The 15,648-nt window shown below is 34.5% G+C and overlaps 2 protein-coding genes across 2 annotated transcripts; one reads left to right on the forward strand and one right to left on the reverse strand.

Annotated features, from left to right (window-relative positions):
• Nucleotides 1-1,027: 1,027 nt before the first annotated feature.
• ENODL1 (early nodulin-like protein 1) lies at nucleotides 1,028-2,504 on the forward strand. The gene is made up of 2 exons (XM_047307312.2): nucleotides 1,028-1,336; nucleotides 1,423-2,504. The coding sequence occupies exons 1-2, from the start codon at nucleotides 1,165-1,167 to the stop codon at nucleotides 2,364-2,366; spliced, it is 1,116 nt and encodes a 371-aa protein (XP_047163268.1). The 5' UTR covers nucleotides 1,028-1,164; the 3' UTR covers nucleotides 2,367-2,504.
• A 9,775-nt stretch (nucleotides 2,505-12,279) lies between these two features.
• LOC148196605 (uncharacterized) lies at nucleotides 12,280-15,275 on the reverse strand. The gene is made up of 3 exons (XM_088092921.1): nucleotides 14,828-15,275; nucleotides 13,556-14,189; nucleotides 12,280-12,886 (listed from the first exon to the last, which is right to left on the reverse strand). Exons 1-3 carry the CDS (start codon nucleotides 15,273-15,275, stop codon nucleotides 12,280-12,282), a joined length of 1,689 nt encoding a protein of 562 aa, XP_087949047.1.
• Between the last annotated feature and the right edge of the window lie 373 nt (nucleotides 15,276-15,648).

Below are 15,648 nucleotides of genomic sequence, written 5' to 3' on the forward strand. Positions count from 1 at the left end.
TGATCAACTCCTAACTGGGTAGTTCATTTCACCTACCAAACAGTCTATGAAAAAGGTGAAAAAAAGCATACATTTTGACTAAGAAAAACAAAGGAGCTTTATTTCTGGTAAATGACTAATTTTGTATTTAATATTAAATAATAAAAATTAATCTTAAAATAATATTTTATGAATCAAATAATTCTGTAATAACAATAACATACAGTTCAGATATATGAGACGCGGTAAATTTAATTGTTGAAAAAGATAGAAACTTTTATTTAGTTTTCTAAATTGATCCGAAAAGAGGACAGTTTTATGATAAAATAATATCTATCTAATTTAATGTCAAATTGGTCTTGTATAAAACTGAATAATAAGATACAGTTACAGGAGTTTGGATAACTTCAAAAATTAAAATAATTCTTATATCTTTTCTTAAATCAATCATACAAATTATAGTATAGCGATTGAGACCTAAGGCATGAATGTAGATTGACGATCCAACCCCTCTTCCCATTGTTGGTGTTCAATATTTTAATCTCTCTCAGAACAAAAAAAATCCAAAAATTCCAAATTAACGTTAATCTGTGTCTCTGTTTGATGCTGTAAATAATCTGGAATAATCTAATGATGTTTTATGGAATAGCATAATTATTATTGGGTCTGAGATGAGAACCAGAATAGAATACGATATGGATAAACTATGGCAGAAGCTAAAGAATAGAGTCCCGTGATCCTCTTACAAAACGACCATTATCTTTCGTTTTCTTTCCTTGTTAGTGTTATATTGCTTTTCTTAATGTGTACCAAGCACAGCATCGGTGAGGTAGCAAATTCTAAAATAAAATGTCAGTCTGAATCATGATAGATGGCACTGCTGCCTACTGTGGCACGTAGCTAGATACTAGATATATGTCCCATCATGTATATATATATTATATATGAGCTTATATTAAAGAAACTTTCTCAAACTTCAACTTTTCTAACTCTGTCATTTGGCCACATGTACTCTTCACACGTAAAGCACCCCGCGCGTTTAACACGCTTCATTGGTCCCAACGGTAGCCAAGGAGGAAACTTTTCTTTATATCAACCCTTCTCGTCACTTCTTTCTGTAACTCTTTTGCTTCTTTATTTTTCTCAGTATTCCATCTCTCTCTCTCTCTCCTCAGTCTCTGCTACATGGAGCTTCAGATACGTGTTTTTTGTCTCTTCTTGTTTCTCCTGACTCTGCTCTCGGGGTCTCAGGCCTACACCTTCTACGTTGGTGCGAAAGATGGGTGGGTTTTGTACCCTTCTGAGAATTACAATCACTGGGCTGAAAGGATGAGGTTCCAAGTCAGTGACACTCTTGGTCAGTTCATTTTCCTTGTAAAGCTTTTCAACTTTTCTGCTACCTTTCTGCGTGCTTTTAACTTGTGTGGTTTTTCCTGTTCGTAGTTTTCAAGTACAAGAAGGGATCGGACTCGGTTTTGGTGGTGAACAAGGAGGATTACGAGAAATGTAACAAGAAGAACCCGATCAAGAAGTTTGAGGATGGTGCCTCGGAGTTTCAGTTTGATCGGTCTGGTCCCTTTTATTTCATCAGTGGAAAAGATGATTATTGTGAGAAGGGTCAGAAACTTATCATTGTTGTTTTGGCTGTGAGGGAGCCTCCTCCATCTTCTCCAACGCCACCAAATCTTCCACCTCCTCCAAAAACTCCTTATCCACCCCATGTTCCTCCAAAAGCACCTTCCCCTGCCCACCAACCTTTTGTCCCAATTCCTCCAACCATTCCCTCTCCTATTTCTCAACCCCCCTACACTCCTTCCCCTTCCCATCAACCTCCCTTTCTTCCAATAGCACCATCGCCATTTTCTCAATCACCTCATGTGCCACCACCACCCAAAACTCCATCTCCTACTTCCCAACCACCTTACATTTCCACACCGCCATCCACCGCCCCTTCTCCCATTTCCCAACCTCCCTACATTCCAAAACCTCCAAACACTCCTTCCCCAACATCTCAACCACCCTACCCTAATGCCCCAACTCCATATCCCAATTCCCCCATCACTCCACCCCCATCATCAGCATCATCTCCAACTTCCTCGCCACCCTATCCATCCACCGTCCCTCCATCGTACCCACCTTCCCCCTTCGCTCCGGCTACTACACCCTCCACTGCGTCACCACCATTGCCGTCTCCGGCAACCGCCACTTCTCCTCCGGCACCACTACCGGCAGCAACAAGCCCATCGCCATCGTCTTCGTCGGGATCGTCCTCGAACGAAACGACGCCGTCCCGGCCAAACGGCGCGTCGTCTGTATCTGAATCGCGTTTTGGAGTGTACTCACTAACCATTCTGGTCGGTGCTGCTCTCAGTACCATTCTTGGTTAGAAAACCAAACTTGTTATTAGTATTAATTTTTGTTTTTGGAACTTGAATTTTTATTTTATTAATATTTTTATTTGAACATATGAGATATATCCATTTTAATTTTATATTGTATAATGATAATAATATGAATTCTGTGTATCTATGGTTACCAATGTAGTCAGTTCTGTGTGTGGAAATACTCTGTTTGAACATTTTAATATATTATTGGTTAATCAATTTTTGGAATAAGTTTGATTCTCGTAATGATTTATATATATAAAGTACAATATTCTTTATTCACGATGTAGTTAAACTATATTTTCAATTATTTTATAAAAAATGTAAATTTTAATCTATCAATCATATAAGTTTGAAATTAAGTAAATTTTATTCACGAAACTTTCATCCATCCACTCTATGTATTTACTTTTCTGATTCAAGGTTATATCAGTTCCAGAATAATTCAATTAATTCTCTAATTTAATATACACATTATATCTTAATAATGTATCATTTCTGACTGTGATGATATATAAAACAAAAATTTCATTGAAACCGAAAACGCAACATTCAAAATCATAACTTATCATCATCACATTTTATGATTCACATATTGAATAGTTAAGACTTTAATTTATATGTTAACTGTAACTTTAAATGTTAATATTTTGTTACCTTCTGAAATCATCACTACTAATTAACTGAAACTGAAAACCTTATCTTGCCATATTTATTGTTTTTTAGTGTAAAATATGTTTTCTTCCTCAATTATCATTTGATATTTTTTTTTCAAGAATAATTATTTGAATTTTCTATTTCCAATCGCTTTAAATTTTATTCACGTGCCAATCACATTCTACTTAAACTATTATTTAAAAGTAATGATTTTGGTTTTTCATTTTCAACTGTATTAAATTTTATTCTAAGTGGCAATCACGTTTTACTTAAACTATTTGACTGTTATGTGTTAAAGTTTATTATTTTAAATAAAAATTAACTTTTTTATAAATTTATGTTCATCTTTTTATCGTTTAAAAATAACATTAAAAATTTCTTTGTCATGTTGATTAGGGTTTTTTTGTATCACGTGGTAGGAGACTTGTCAATTTGATTATTTTACATAGTTTGATTCTAACCCTTGTGGATTGGAATCAAAATTAAAAATATCTACAAAACCAAAAAGTCTAAAGAAAAAAAGTTTATAAAACCAAAATATTTATAAAAATATGTGGAACAAGGTTAGAAGTGATAATTTGTTAAGCAATTAATAACTAATTTTTTTTTGTCATTTCTTTTAACCAGTTTAATTTTCTTTTATTAATATATATCTTTAAATCTTATATAACTAAAATAATTTTAAATATATTGTCTTATATATATATATATATATATATATATATATATATATATATATATATATATATATATGTGTGTGTAAAATTGTCTTTTATATATTGTTTCGATTAAGTTGAGACGAGATGTCGCCTATGAAGTTTTTGTCCCGCAGAATGTTCTCTTTACTCCTCATTCTGTGTGACCAATCGGTGAAAGGTAGTGACATGCAAAATACACTCCAACGCTCAAGTCATAATCTTTCTCTAAGGTCTATGATAATTTAATTATGAGTCAAAAGTGAGTTTACCTCGAAATTAAACCCCTATTTATAAACTTTGTGAGAATCTGACAAATTAATTTACATCTTAATGGTCATTAATGTCAACCTTAACCACTCATCAGTAGTCCTTGTAATATTAATTGTGCATTAACTCTGCTTAACTATTGTCGAGACCGAACGACTGTGAGACTCTTTCATGCACTTCGACTGCCGGGTCCTTTGAAGCCAATATGTCATCCTACCCGATCGGAGGGCCATAAACCATAGTAACATAGGTCCCCTAAGCCCTAGCAAAATTTGATATTGCGTAGGGTTTATTAAACTCCACCGATCGGGGAAGACTCTTAGCTTTCCAGGCCATGACAGTTCACCAAACGTCACGTCCCTTCGCGATTTGCAAAATGACGGGAAGAACGGAAGCCGAAGAGTCACAACTGTAAAAAAGGGTGGGAAAAGGTAGAAAGTGTAACGTCACAACGTTTCAATCGTCAGATCTTTTCCCTTAGGACGTCCTAGAAGGGTTCGATGAACCGCCTTTACCATCTATAAATAGTGGTAGGGTAATCCCATATTTTCACTTTTACCCTCGAGCTCTCTGCCTACTTGAGGATAGCGATTACGAGGAGGTGGATATAAACGTGGATTACACCGGCGCGTGGAATGGAAGGTGTAAAGCCTAGCCTAACGTCGCTGGTTACGACTGGGCTCCTTATGGGGTGAAGCTTTATGCTATCTCTGTTGTTACTAGTCGCGCGCTAAAGGAGCTGGTCAGTAAGGTTAGCTTCGTGAAGGCGGTCGGCGATGCTGATTTCTTTAAGCTGGTGCTCTACTAGTTAAACGAGCGGGCGTGTCACGGTCGGAAAGGGTATGCCTCAAATTTTTTTTCTATGCATATTCCACCTTGTTCCGTGACCTAAAAGTCCTCTTGCCCTTTTCAAACTTTCAAATGGGCGTTTTAGGGTAACTCAATGTGGCTCCCACCCAACTTCATCCGAACGGTTGGGCTTTTATGCAAGCTTTCTCGGTCGTCTGCGCCGCTCTCGCCCTTCGTCCCACCCCTACTTCATTTCTCTACTTTTTTTCGAGTCATGTCGCACCTCAACCAACCTTGAGTTTCCCTCATCTCGATCAAGGAGAGACAACTTTTTATGCTGTTCAACACATCGTACAAAGATTTCAAGGGAAACTTCCTCAAGGTTGTTCCTTTGGAGGTCGGTCATGCCTATTTCTACATTCCGGACGGCCAGCCTAAGTTTCCCTTCTATTGGACTGACCGTCCTAAGAAGGTGATTTCATGGCCCAAGTCTTCAATGTTATCGGACGAACTGGAGTTAATCATCCAGCTAAATCAGCTACTCCTCAAGTCCTCCTCTCGAAAGCTCATAGGCTTCTTGGACTCTAAGGGTCTTCACAATAAAGTGTTTGGTAAGATACTTTTGACGTCTTACATCGAGTAGTCATTTGTAACTTACCTAAATTTCTTTTTGTTATGCAGATTACCTGACCGTGATGGACTCAACAAAGAGTAGTACCTTCGCCCGGATGCTTGCCCGTCGGGGAGGGGATTTGAAGAAGTTTGGCGAGGGGTGTTCCACCCGTTCAGTCAGATGAACCATCTACAAAGAGCTTCCAAGGCCTACAAGGCTCTTCTCCTTGCAGAGGCAATTATATTGCAAAATTAGCTAAGTGTTGCCCTCGCACAGACCCGCGCAGTTCAAACTGTAATCCAAACTCGAACAGCTCCACCGACCAACGTACAATCCTTCCAGCCAAATTTGGCTTACGCAAAATCTTAGCAATGGGATGATCGGTTCTCACCACTACCTGATGGCCCTGAAAATAGGGCCTCAATCGTCGTGCGACTACAACAAGAGCTAAAGCAATCTTTTCAACTTGCTTATATATTGTTTTCACATCTTGTAGCGTTTTGCTAATGAAGTAGATGAGTTTGAACTCTGGGCTTTCCTGCACCAAAGTCACACTGATTCATTACAGTAAACTTTAAATACCATTAGTTTCATTATGATAAATGCTCGTGTAATACTATGTTAAAAGATATTTCAACTTAATTCAATATTATATAAATGACTTATAAAATAAAATTTGCGATTATTTATATTATCAAATAATTTTATTTTTAATAGATGTGTTTCAAATTATAAGATATAAGTGAGGTGCAAACCTCACCTTATAACCTGGTTTTATGTGGTTGAGTTAGTTTTAAATTCACTTTCTAATATATTAAAGTCATGGTTAGAGCTTATCCTAGCAAGTTCTAAGTGAGCATTTCTGTTTTCACCCATTGTCGAGCCGCTCACTTTCTAATAAGATATAAATTTTTCAACCATTTTTACTATCTTTAATAGAAAAAATGCATTACAAGAATACTTATAAGGACTGATTAAAAAGAAATATAAGGGATAAGACAAAAAGTTTTGAAAAGTGGGACAAAAGAAAATTGGGAAGTGTAGTGGTAAGTGATAGTGGTGCAATGAAAAAGTTTTGGGATTCATAAGAAAGAGGGAGAAAGTGAGATGAAAGCAAAGATAACACTGACAGAAAGGCCTGCTGCGTTGTAGGAGAGCAGAGGAGAGAAAAAAAGTTAATGTTATTTGTCCGTATTGAACGGGAGGAACTTGATTGAGACAAATTTTACCAAGTAGAGATGCAATTGACATTTTTTTAAAAGAATGAACCAACTTGACATACTTGAGTGAAACTGAGGATAAAATAAACAATTAAACCAAATGTCTTAAATTTAACATGCTTACATACAAAAATATTTGATCTTAAAATTAAAAATAATTTTTTAATAATAACAACTTCTCTTAAAAATAATTTAATTGTCATAATTAAATATCAATTTAATATTAGTATCTTTCAAGTTAAAAAATTAAATATTAAGTTTGAATATTTTGGGTTTGTATTATGTTAAAACTCCATTAAAATATTTTTTAATAGACTGTGTAAACTAATATTTTTTTTGTTTGACAAGAAAGTTATATAAAAATAAATAAAGTATGAAACAAAATTATTAAACAATCCTCAAATAACAAAAGTTATTTAAAACTTTATTCTAATTTAGATACTATTTCAACTAATTTAGACAAAAATGCATTTAGTTAGAGAATATGTTTGAAATGATAACTTGAGTTTTGAGTTTTGAGTTTTGTTTTTTGTTTTTTGTCTTTTTTTTTAATAAAAGTTAGCAATTAAATATTTGATATGTTCATATGATTGATATATGAGAAATATATATATATATATATATATATATATATATATATATATATATATATATAAATAAAGTGTATTTCATACGTGAAAATTATTATATATGATTATAATATAAAAATATAAAATGTATATTTTATTTAGGGTTAAATATGTTTTTAGTCCCTAAACTATTGGCCATTTCTGGTTTTCGTCCCTCTTCTAAAATAAGGTACAATTTGGTCCTCATTCTTTAGAAAAACGTTCGTTTTAGTCCTCAAAATTTTGTTTTTAGTCCTCATTTTAGTCCTCAAAACGTTCGTTTTTTCGACTAAAACGAACGTTTTTTAAAGATTGAGGACTAAATTGTACCTTACTTTGGAAGAGGGACGAAAACCAGAAACGGTCAATAGTTTAGGGACTAAAAACATATTTAACCCTTTTATTTAATATATAAAAACTCAAAAAGTATGAAATGTTATTATATATTTTATTTAATAACATAATAATAAGTACGATATAAAAATATTGATTTATATATAGTAAAATTACAACATATTAAACTATCTAATAAAATATATAATTTTATATGTATATATAAATGATATCGTTTCTAAAAGTTAATTAAAGTTTTGTATTGGGACTAAACCCACCTTAACCCTAACCCTAACCCACTTGAGAGGGGTTATGTGGGTTAGGGCTTTTATTTAGCCCCCACTTGAGGGTCTTCCTAACAGAAGGTTTTTTCAAGAGTGGGTTAGGGCTGGCTCATGGGCCATGAGTCAAGTTGACAACTCTACGTAATAGTAGAGGTCATTGTAGACAACAGTGACTTGGATGTGACAACGAAACTCACAAAGGTTAATGTGATTTATTCTAGCATTGCTGGTGACGCGGAGGCAAAGTGATGGGTAAAGGAGGAGAACTTTAGTGGTGACAAAGTAGATGGCATTACAAAGAAACTTCTAGATACCAAATGTAATACTTCCTCCACCTACGACAACACTTATCTTGCTAAGCCAAGACGTTGGCGACTCCACCGTAGAGGAGGAGAACTTTAGTGGTGACAAAGTAGATGGCATTACAAAGAAACTTCTAGATACTCATATGTAACACTTCCTCCACCTACGACAACACTTATCTTGCCAAGCCAAGACGTTGGCGACTCCACCGTCGACAGGTGTAGCATTGGTCAGCATTAACGAGACATCTCCTCCTTTGCTCATCTTCCCATGCGTAAGATATCAACATTGTAATCATAGCTCATCACTACACATCTTCGCTAAAGTCGTTATCAGAGGTATGTGGAAAGCGTCGTTGGCGTTAATCTCATCAACCATTGCATGAAACCCTTATTTGTAAAATTGTGTATATCTAAAGCTGAATTAGGAAATAAAGGTATAAAAGATGGATGAAAAGGAAGGAAAACAAAGAATAAAATTGGAAGTTCTTAGGTGAGGGTTGGATGAAGGTTATTAATAGTGGTGAAGAGGCAAAGAGGAGAATGATGGAATGTAGAGGTACTGGAAATGTGTTTGTTTTCTTTATTTTTTTTATTGGTGTTGGAAGAGATGAATATAGTGAACAAAACTTATGAAGATGATATAGAGGCAAAGGGAAGATATTGTGTTGATTTATGGTTGTATTGAAGGGAGGAAGAAGATGAAAATGTTGCTGATAAAAATAGTGAGTGGACAAGAAAACTAGAGGTAATGAGTGGTGATGAAGTGTAAAGACCTAAAACATGGTATTTTAGAAGTGGTAGTAGTTTAAAAATAGTAAGACTTGATTATTTTAATATTAAATGATTTTAATATAAATAATTTCGTTATAAACGATTTTCATTATTTTAAGACATATCATCTCTCTAGAAACCACTTTTCTAGAGTTCTCTGACTTCTCTCTAAGGGTTCTCGCTCCTTATTCATCTGTTTGAAGATCGGAGATCGCCCGAGTGATCATCACGGTGAGATCTTCAAGTCTAACCATTTAGTTTCTCAAATAGAGTAAGTTGGTTTTCTGCTCCTCTTTTTGAGTTTGTTTTGTTTTCCTTGCTTACTAGCCTTTTTTGTGTTACATGTGAAGTTTGAGTCTTCTATAGATTCTCTGTTGATCAGTGGTTCTAACGGTGTACCCTGATCGTGTTTCTATGGTTCATAGGAGCATGTAGGTCTTCTTGTGCGTTTGAGGTTGTTTTAAGTTTTCTAGAGCGATTGAGTCATCTATCAGGTAAGGGAAGCTAATTTATTTGATGTAGATTTGGTAGACCTGTTATATTTGATGTTTGTATGATGATTGATGATTGATTTGTGAAATTTAATTGAATTGTGAAATTTGGTAGGTTTAGTTGCTTGAAAAAGTGGTGTGTTATATTGAAACTTATGAATGGTGGTGTGTAGTTGGTTTACTAATGCGAAAGTTATTTATTGATGAATTTGGGAATGTAGATTTGGTAACTCTGAGTCGATGAATTGTTACAGAATTTTGATTTGGAATAAATTAGAAGAAGGGTGAGTTTTAAACATAAAATAGGGGTTTTGATAGATCAAGTTCTAAAATCATGGTTTTGGGGAAATTCTACAGTTTTAGAAACTATCTTTAAGCCATTTAGGACTTAGTTGGTCTTTTATTTTGCTAAAATTTGGTGATAAGCGTATGGTGGTAAGCGTCTGGTGGTAAGCATCTAGTGGTAAGTGTCTAGTGGTAAGCGTATAGTGATAAACGTCTAAAGGTATGTCTTGTGGTAAGCGTATGGTAGTAAGCGCCTAGTAGTAAGCATCTTGACCATTCTCGAATTGTTGAAGATTTCCAAGCTGTTTTCCCTACCTAGTGAGTATATCGAGTTGTTGTGAAGAAAATTGTGTTATTGTGTGGTTGTTGTTTCCAGAATATTATAAATGATTTTATACTTGAAATACTTTGAGAAAGTGATGATAATGATGATTGTTATAAGGTGATTAATTAAGATATGTATATGTATACATGTGACGTAATTTCATATAACTCTTTGGGAAATCCTTGGTGGATGTTTCAAGTAGTGTATGTATTATTGTAGGAGCTCAGTCTTGGGGGTTATCTTGACACTCCAATAACCATCAAGTCTCAAGCAGAGAGGGATGGATTATGTCGTGAAGAGTAGTAGGAGGTTCTAGTCTAGGAGTCTTACCATTTGGTAAAGGGCATTTAAATAGACTAACCTTGTATGGTAGTCTTGAGTGGGTAAGTTGTTTCACCATACAAGTACAGAACCTGTCATAGTTCGACAATAATACATGTATCTGAATGTCTAGTATAAATGTTTAATATGTTTAGGTGTGGTGCTTGTTTGAAAAGAAATGTTATATGCTTCTAGTGAATCTTATGATTGATTCTTTTACAATTAGCTTACCCTTCTTCTTTTGTGGTTTGTTATGTTTGTTGTATGTTTGGATGATTACCTGACTGGTGAAAAACAGAGATAGATGATGTTTCTGTGGAACATACACTAGGCGGAGATGATGTGCATTTATAGATACTTTAGTTTAGATGTTTTCGTTTATTAACTTTAAAGGTTAATATTTGTAAATAGTTTTAGATTGAAAATTTGTATATAAAGCTTGATTTATAGTTATATTTAAATGATTGTAATGTTACTTTATACTTTCTGTATGATAATTGTTCTAGTTTATTAGACTTGTGATGTTTTCTAAATAATATATTACATTATTTAAATGAAATGTTACAATTATATGTATTTTTGTGGTGGTAAGTGTGAGATGTTAGTAAAAAAAATAAAAGAAGGTCAAAAATCTTTTTATTTTTTTAAACCTTAAAAAAGTTGAGTTAAATTTTATAAAAAACTAAATTTTTATTCAAAATAATAAATTTCATCACGTCGCAGTTACATATTTGTGAGAGCTTAAGTAGAAAATTTTTTGATATATGGAATAAATTTTAATACCATTAGAAATAAGAAACTAAATTTATTATTTTTGAAAATTAAAAAACTAAATAAAATTAAAGTTTTGAACATGGATATTCGAAAATTTTCAAGATAATATGATGATGAAAAATATATTTAACCTTTTTTATTTACATATTCATATTTATATTGTATTTGTTTTTAACTCAAATAGTTCTCACTTAATATATTAACACAGTTTCGTCAGATACCATTCTTTTCCTCGTAATTTCGTTGTCATCGTCCACTTCTATAAAGTTGCAAAATATGGCACAACTATTTATTATTATAATATAAATAAAGCCACGAATTGCACGATGTTTGGCATTTTTAAAATATAAAATGGCTTTGATTGATGACGTCGATCATTGTGGAGGACCATTCCAAAAGTATGCAACTTTAGGAAGGAACTAGCTTTAAAGGCGTGGCAAAATTTGACAAGTAAATAATATTTTACTATTTTAAAAATAGTTCACTTTAGCTGTTATTAATTGTTTTTTTTTTAACTTTACGAAGGTGCTGTTTTTTTATCTAGATGTTAATCATGTTTATATAATTAATTAGTTTTCTAACTTTTTAAGGAATTGTTAAACAATGTACTAAAATTGCACACGACTATGTTAGAAATTTTATAATTTCTCAATTATTTAGTGTGAATTACATATGATATTAAAACATTTATATTTTCTATTTATATTTAAATGAGTTTAATTGATCAATTTGTTGGAAGTCCCCACGTCGACTAAAGATAAAATCAATTTATAGTATATAAGTAGATACAAACTTCATCTTACAAGCCGATTTTGTGGAATTGAATTAGACTTAAAATTCACTTTGGTGTATTGGGAGTTTTACATTGACTAGAGATAATTAACAAAGAAAAGACGCAAACGAAGAATAGAGAAAAATCTCAGTGCATACTACCTTATTTTTGTTGGACTCTTGTGAATATAAAAGATGAAAATATAAAATAAAGTTTTATTCACTATCCACTAGATAATAACTGAGGCTATTAAATGGCATTACAGGAGTATAGAAAACTGTAAAACTGACTATGCGGATATCTAGCTAACGTTTCCTAATAATACGATGGACTTATTCAAAACCTAACGGTCCTTAATCACGTGGGACCACTATATCACTTATTAACAAATCCCCCCTTAATATTAGTTTATAACAGATTCTGCGCACACTCCCAGTGATTTGCGTAACTTCAGGAAGGTATCCAACTTCAATGGTTTGGTCATAATATCAGTCATTTGTTCTTGTGTCCCACATTGGATCATCTTGACAGTTCCAGTTTTGGTAAGATTTCGAAGGAAGTGAAATCGGACATCAATATGTTTACAACGACCATGCATTACTGGATTTTTTGAAAGCTTAATAGCATATCTACTGTCACAATAAATTACAGTAGTAGCTTGGTTTTGCATACCACACAATTTTTCCAACACCCTTTTCAACCATATGGCTTGACAAGCACATGATGTTGCACTTATAAATTCTGTCTCTGTAGTTGATAAACTTATAATTGGTTGTTTCTTTGATGACCAAGAAACAACAGCTGAACACAATAAGAAAACATAACCAGAAGTACTTTTTCTATCATCTAAATCACCTGCATAATCACTAGCAGTGTAAGCTAGAAGTTCATTGTCTCTTCCTTTTTTATAGAAAATCTCAAACTCAGTTGTTCCCTTTAAATATCTGAGCACTCGTTTGGCTGCCATTAAGTGCATTTCAGTAGGATTCTCCATGTACCTGCTAGTTAAGCTCACCACAAACATCATATCGGGTCGAGTAGATGTTAGATACATAAGACTTCCTACAATTTGTTTATAATAAGTCGTATCAACCTTTACACCAGAAATGTCCTTTGTGAGTTGAACACCAGGAACAATTGGGTTTTGTACTGGATTGCTTTTATCCATTCCAAACCGTCGCAATATTTCTAATGCATATTTCTTTTGACATAAGAAAATGCCATATGTTCGCTGCATTACTTCAAGACCCAAGAAGTACCTCATTTTACCAAGGTCTGTCATGGCAAATTCATGTTTCATGAAGCTTTTGAACTTTTCAAACATCAACTCATCATTGCCAGTAAAAATAAGGTCATCAACGTACAAACTAACAATTAATATGGTACCTTCCTTTTCTTTCTTTATAAAGAGAGTATGCTCATAGTCACACTTCTCAAATCCTTCCTTCAAAAAATATGCTTTTATGCGACTATACCAAGCGCGTGGTGCTTGTTTAAGCCCGTAAAGGGCTTTCTTCAACTTATATACTTTATGCTCAACCCCTTTTTGCTCATAACCACAGGGCTGGTCTACATACACGGTCTCATCCAATTCTCCATGCAAGAAGGCTGACTTTACATCTAGCTGATAAAGTATCCATCCCTTTTGAGCTGCAAGTGCTACCACCAAGCGAATTGTCTCCATGCGGGCCACTGGTGCAAATACTTCAGTGTAGTCTACTCCATACTCTTGTGAATACCCCTTCACAACAATTCTAGCTTTGTGCTTGTCCACTTCTCCACTCTCTTTGAGTTTGGTCTTATAAACCCATTTTACTCCAACTTTCTTTGCTCCTCCAGGTAGTTCCATCAATTCCCATGTGTCATTCTTGTTTATTGCTTTCATCTCCTCATCCATGGCTTTCCTCCACTTTGGAATTTGTACAGCAGCTGCAAAGTTTGTGGGGTCACGTTCACCAGCTGCAAACATAGTCAAATTAGTTTCTGAACTGTCTTCAAAGAACCCCTCTCCGGTTTCATAGTCTGCCATCCAACACGATGGTCTTCTACACCTTTGAGAAGGACTAGTGGTATTTTCTACTGTCATGCGATCAGAGGAAACAATACCTTCTTGTGAGATATTAGGATCATGTTCTAAGGTATCATGGCACACCTGATGTTCGACATCAATAACCTCGTGATCATCATTTGCATCCATATCTTGATCATCCCATTCTAAATCACATGAGACGACTTCTGCATACTTCTTATCCCAATCCCAACCTTTATCTTCATCAAACACAACATCCCTGTTGATGATGATCTTTTGTGAAGCTGGATCATAAAGTTTATAAGCTTTTGATACTTCACTTACCCCCAATAAAACACAACATTTACTTTTATCATCTAGCTTGGTACGTGTAGCATCAGGTACATGAACATAAGATAGACATCCAAAAACTCAAAAATACTTAACTGAAGGCTTGACTCCACTCCAGGCTTCTTCTGGCGTTTTATTTCTCATTGTGGGACTCCGATTCAAATATGTACAGATTAAGTGGCAGCTTCAGCCCAAAAAGTTTTAGGCATTTTTTTTCCTGAGAGCATACTTCGCACCATATTCATAATAGTTCGATTCTTGCGTTCTGCAATCCTATTCTGTTGTGGAGTGTATGCAGTTGTAAGTTGCCGACGAATACCATTGTCAGAGCAAAAATTGATGAAGTCTTGAGAGATAAATTATCCCCCTCTATCAGTGCGCAAACTTTTGATTAATGAGTTAGCTTCTTTTTCAACATGAACTTTAAAAATCTTTAAAATAGAAATTGCAGTTAAGAAATAAATCCAAGTCTTCCTACTAAAGTCATCAATGAAGGTAAGCAAATAACTTTTTTTTCTGTTAGAGATAGGTGTGCTTGGTCCACATATATCTGCATGAATTAGTTGCAAAACCTGTGTAGCCCTCCAATTACTCTTCTTTGGAAACAAATCTCGTGATTGTTTCCCAATCAAACAATCCTGACACAGTTTAGTTGGTACTTTCATCATTGGTAAACCATATACCATATCTTGCTGGTAAAGCGTATTTAACCCTTGAAAACTCAAATGCCCATATCTGCAATGCCAAAGATGCATTTTATCCTCTGTAACAGTGTGGAAACAAGTAGACTTGGCTGAGAGAGACCTGACATGCAGTAAATACATGCGATTGGAGGATATTTTAGTTTCTATAACTAAGCCATGCTCAGGATGAAACACTTTGCACTTGCCATGTTTGAACAGAATACTAAGTCCATTTTCTTGTAACTGACCAATACTGAGTAAGTTGTTCCTTAAATCTGGCACAAAGAAGACATCAGTAACGATATAAGCGGTCCCATTCATGTGTAACCAAACATTGCCTTTGCCAACTACTGTCATACTGGAATTATTGCCAGGTTTGACTGAATCTTGTAAGTTTCATCAAGATCTAAAAAGTATTCCTTCTTTCCGCACATGTGGTTACTACATCCAGAGTCAAGAAACGACACAATGTCCTCTGTTGCCTTGGTTATGTCTTTGTGGACCATCAATAGCATTTCCTCTTCATTCTCAACATAGTTGGCTTCTCTCCTTTGGTTTGAACATTCCCAACTGAAATGTCCAAGTTGGTGACACGTATAGCACTCCATAGTGAATTTATCAAATCTTTGTCTACTGCGTCCTCTGTCGCGTTCTCTTCCTCGTCGTCCAAAGCCTCCACGACCACCACCACGATTGTGCCACTGTTTTGTCTGTTGATTTTCATGAGCAA

Source organism: Vigna umbellata, chromosome 6, assembly GCF_029865625.1.
Source record: "Vigna umbellata cultivar VRB3 chromosome 6, Vumbellata_1.0, whole genome shotgun sequence".
In the NCBI taxonomy this organism is placed as follows: Eukaryota; Viridiplantae; Streptophyta; class Magnoliopsida; order Fabales; family Fabaceae; genus Vigna; species Vigna umbellata.

Coding starts and splice junctions, on each gene's coding strand:
- ENODL1 (XM_047307312.2), top strand. CDS start 1,165: ATGGAGCTTCAGATACGTGTTTTTTGTCTCTTCTTGTTTCTCCTGACT. Junction 1,337..1,422: donor CCAAGTCAGTGACACTCTTG/GTCAGTTCATTT, acceptor TCCTGTTCGTAG/TTTTCAAGTACAAGAAGGGA.
- LOC148196605 (XM_088092921.1), bottom strand. CDS start 15,275: ATGACAGTAGTTGGCAAAGGCAATGTTTGGTTACACATGAATGGGACC. Junction 14,190..14,827: donor AGATTTGTTTCCAAAGAAGA/GTAATTGGAGGG, acceptor TTTATGATCCAG/CTTCACAAAAGATCATCATC. Junction 12,887..13,555: donor GCACCAGTGGCCCGCATGGA/GACAATTCGCTT, acceptor GTTTGTGGTGAG/CTTAACTAGCAGGTACATGG.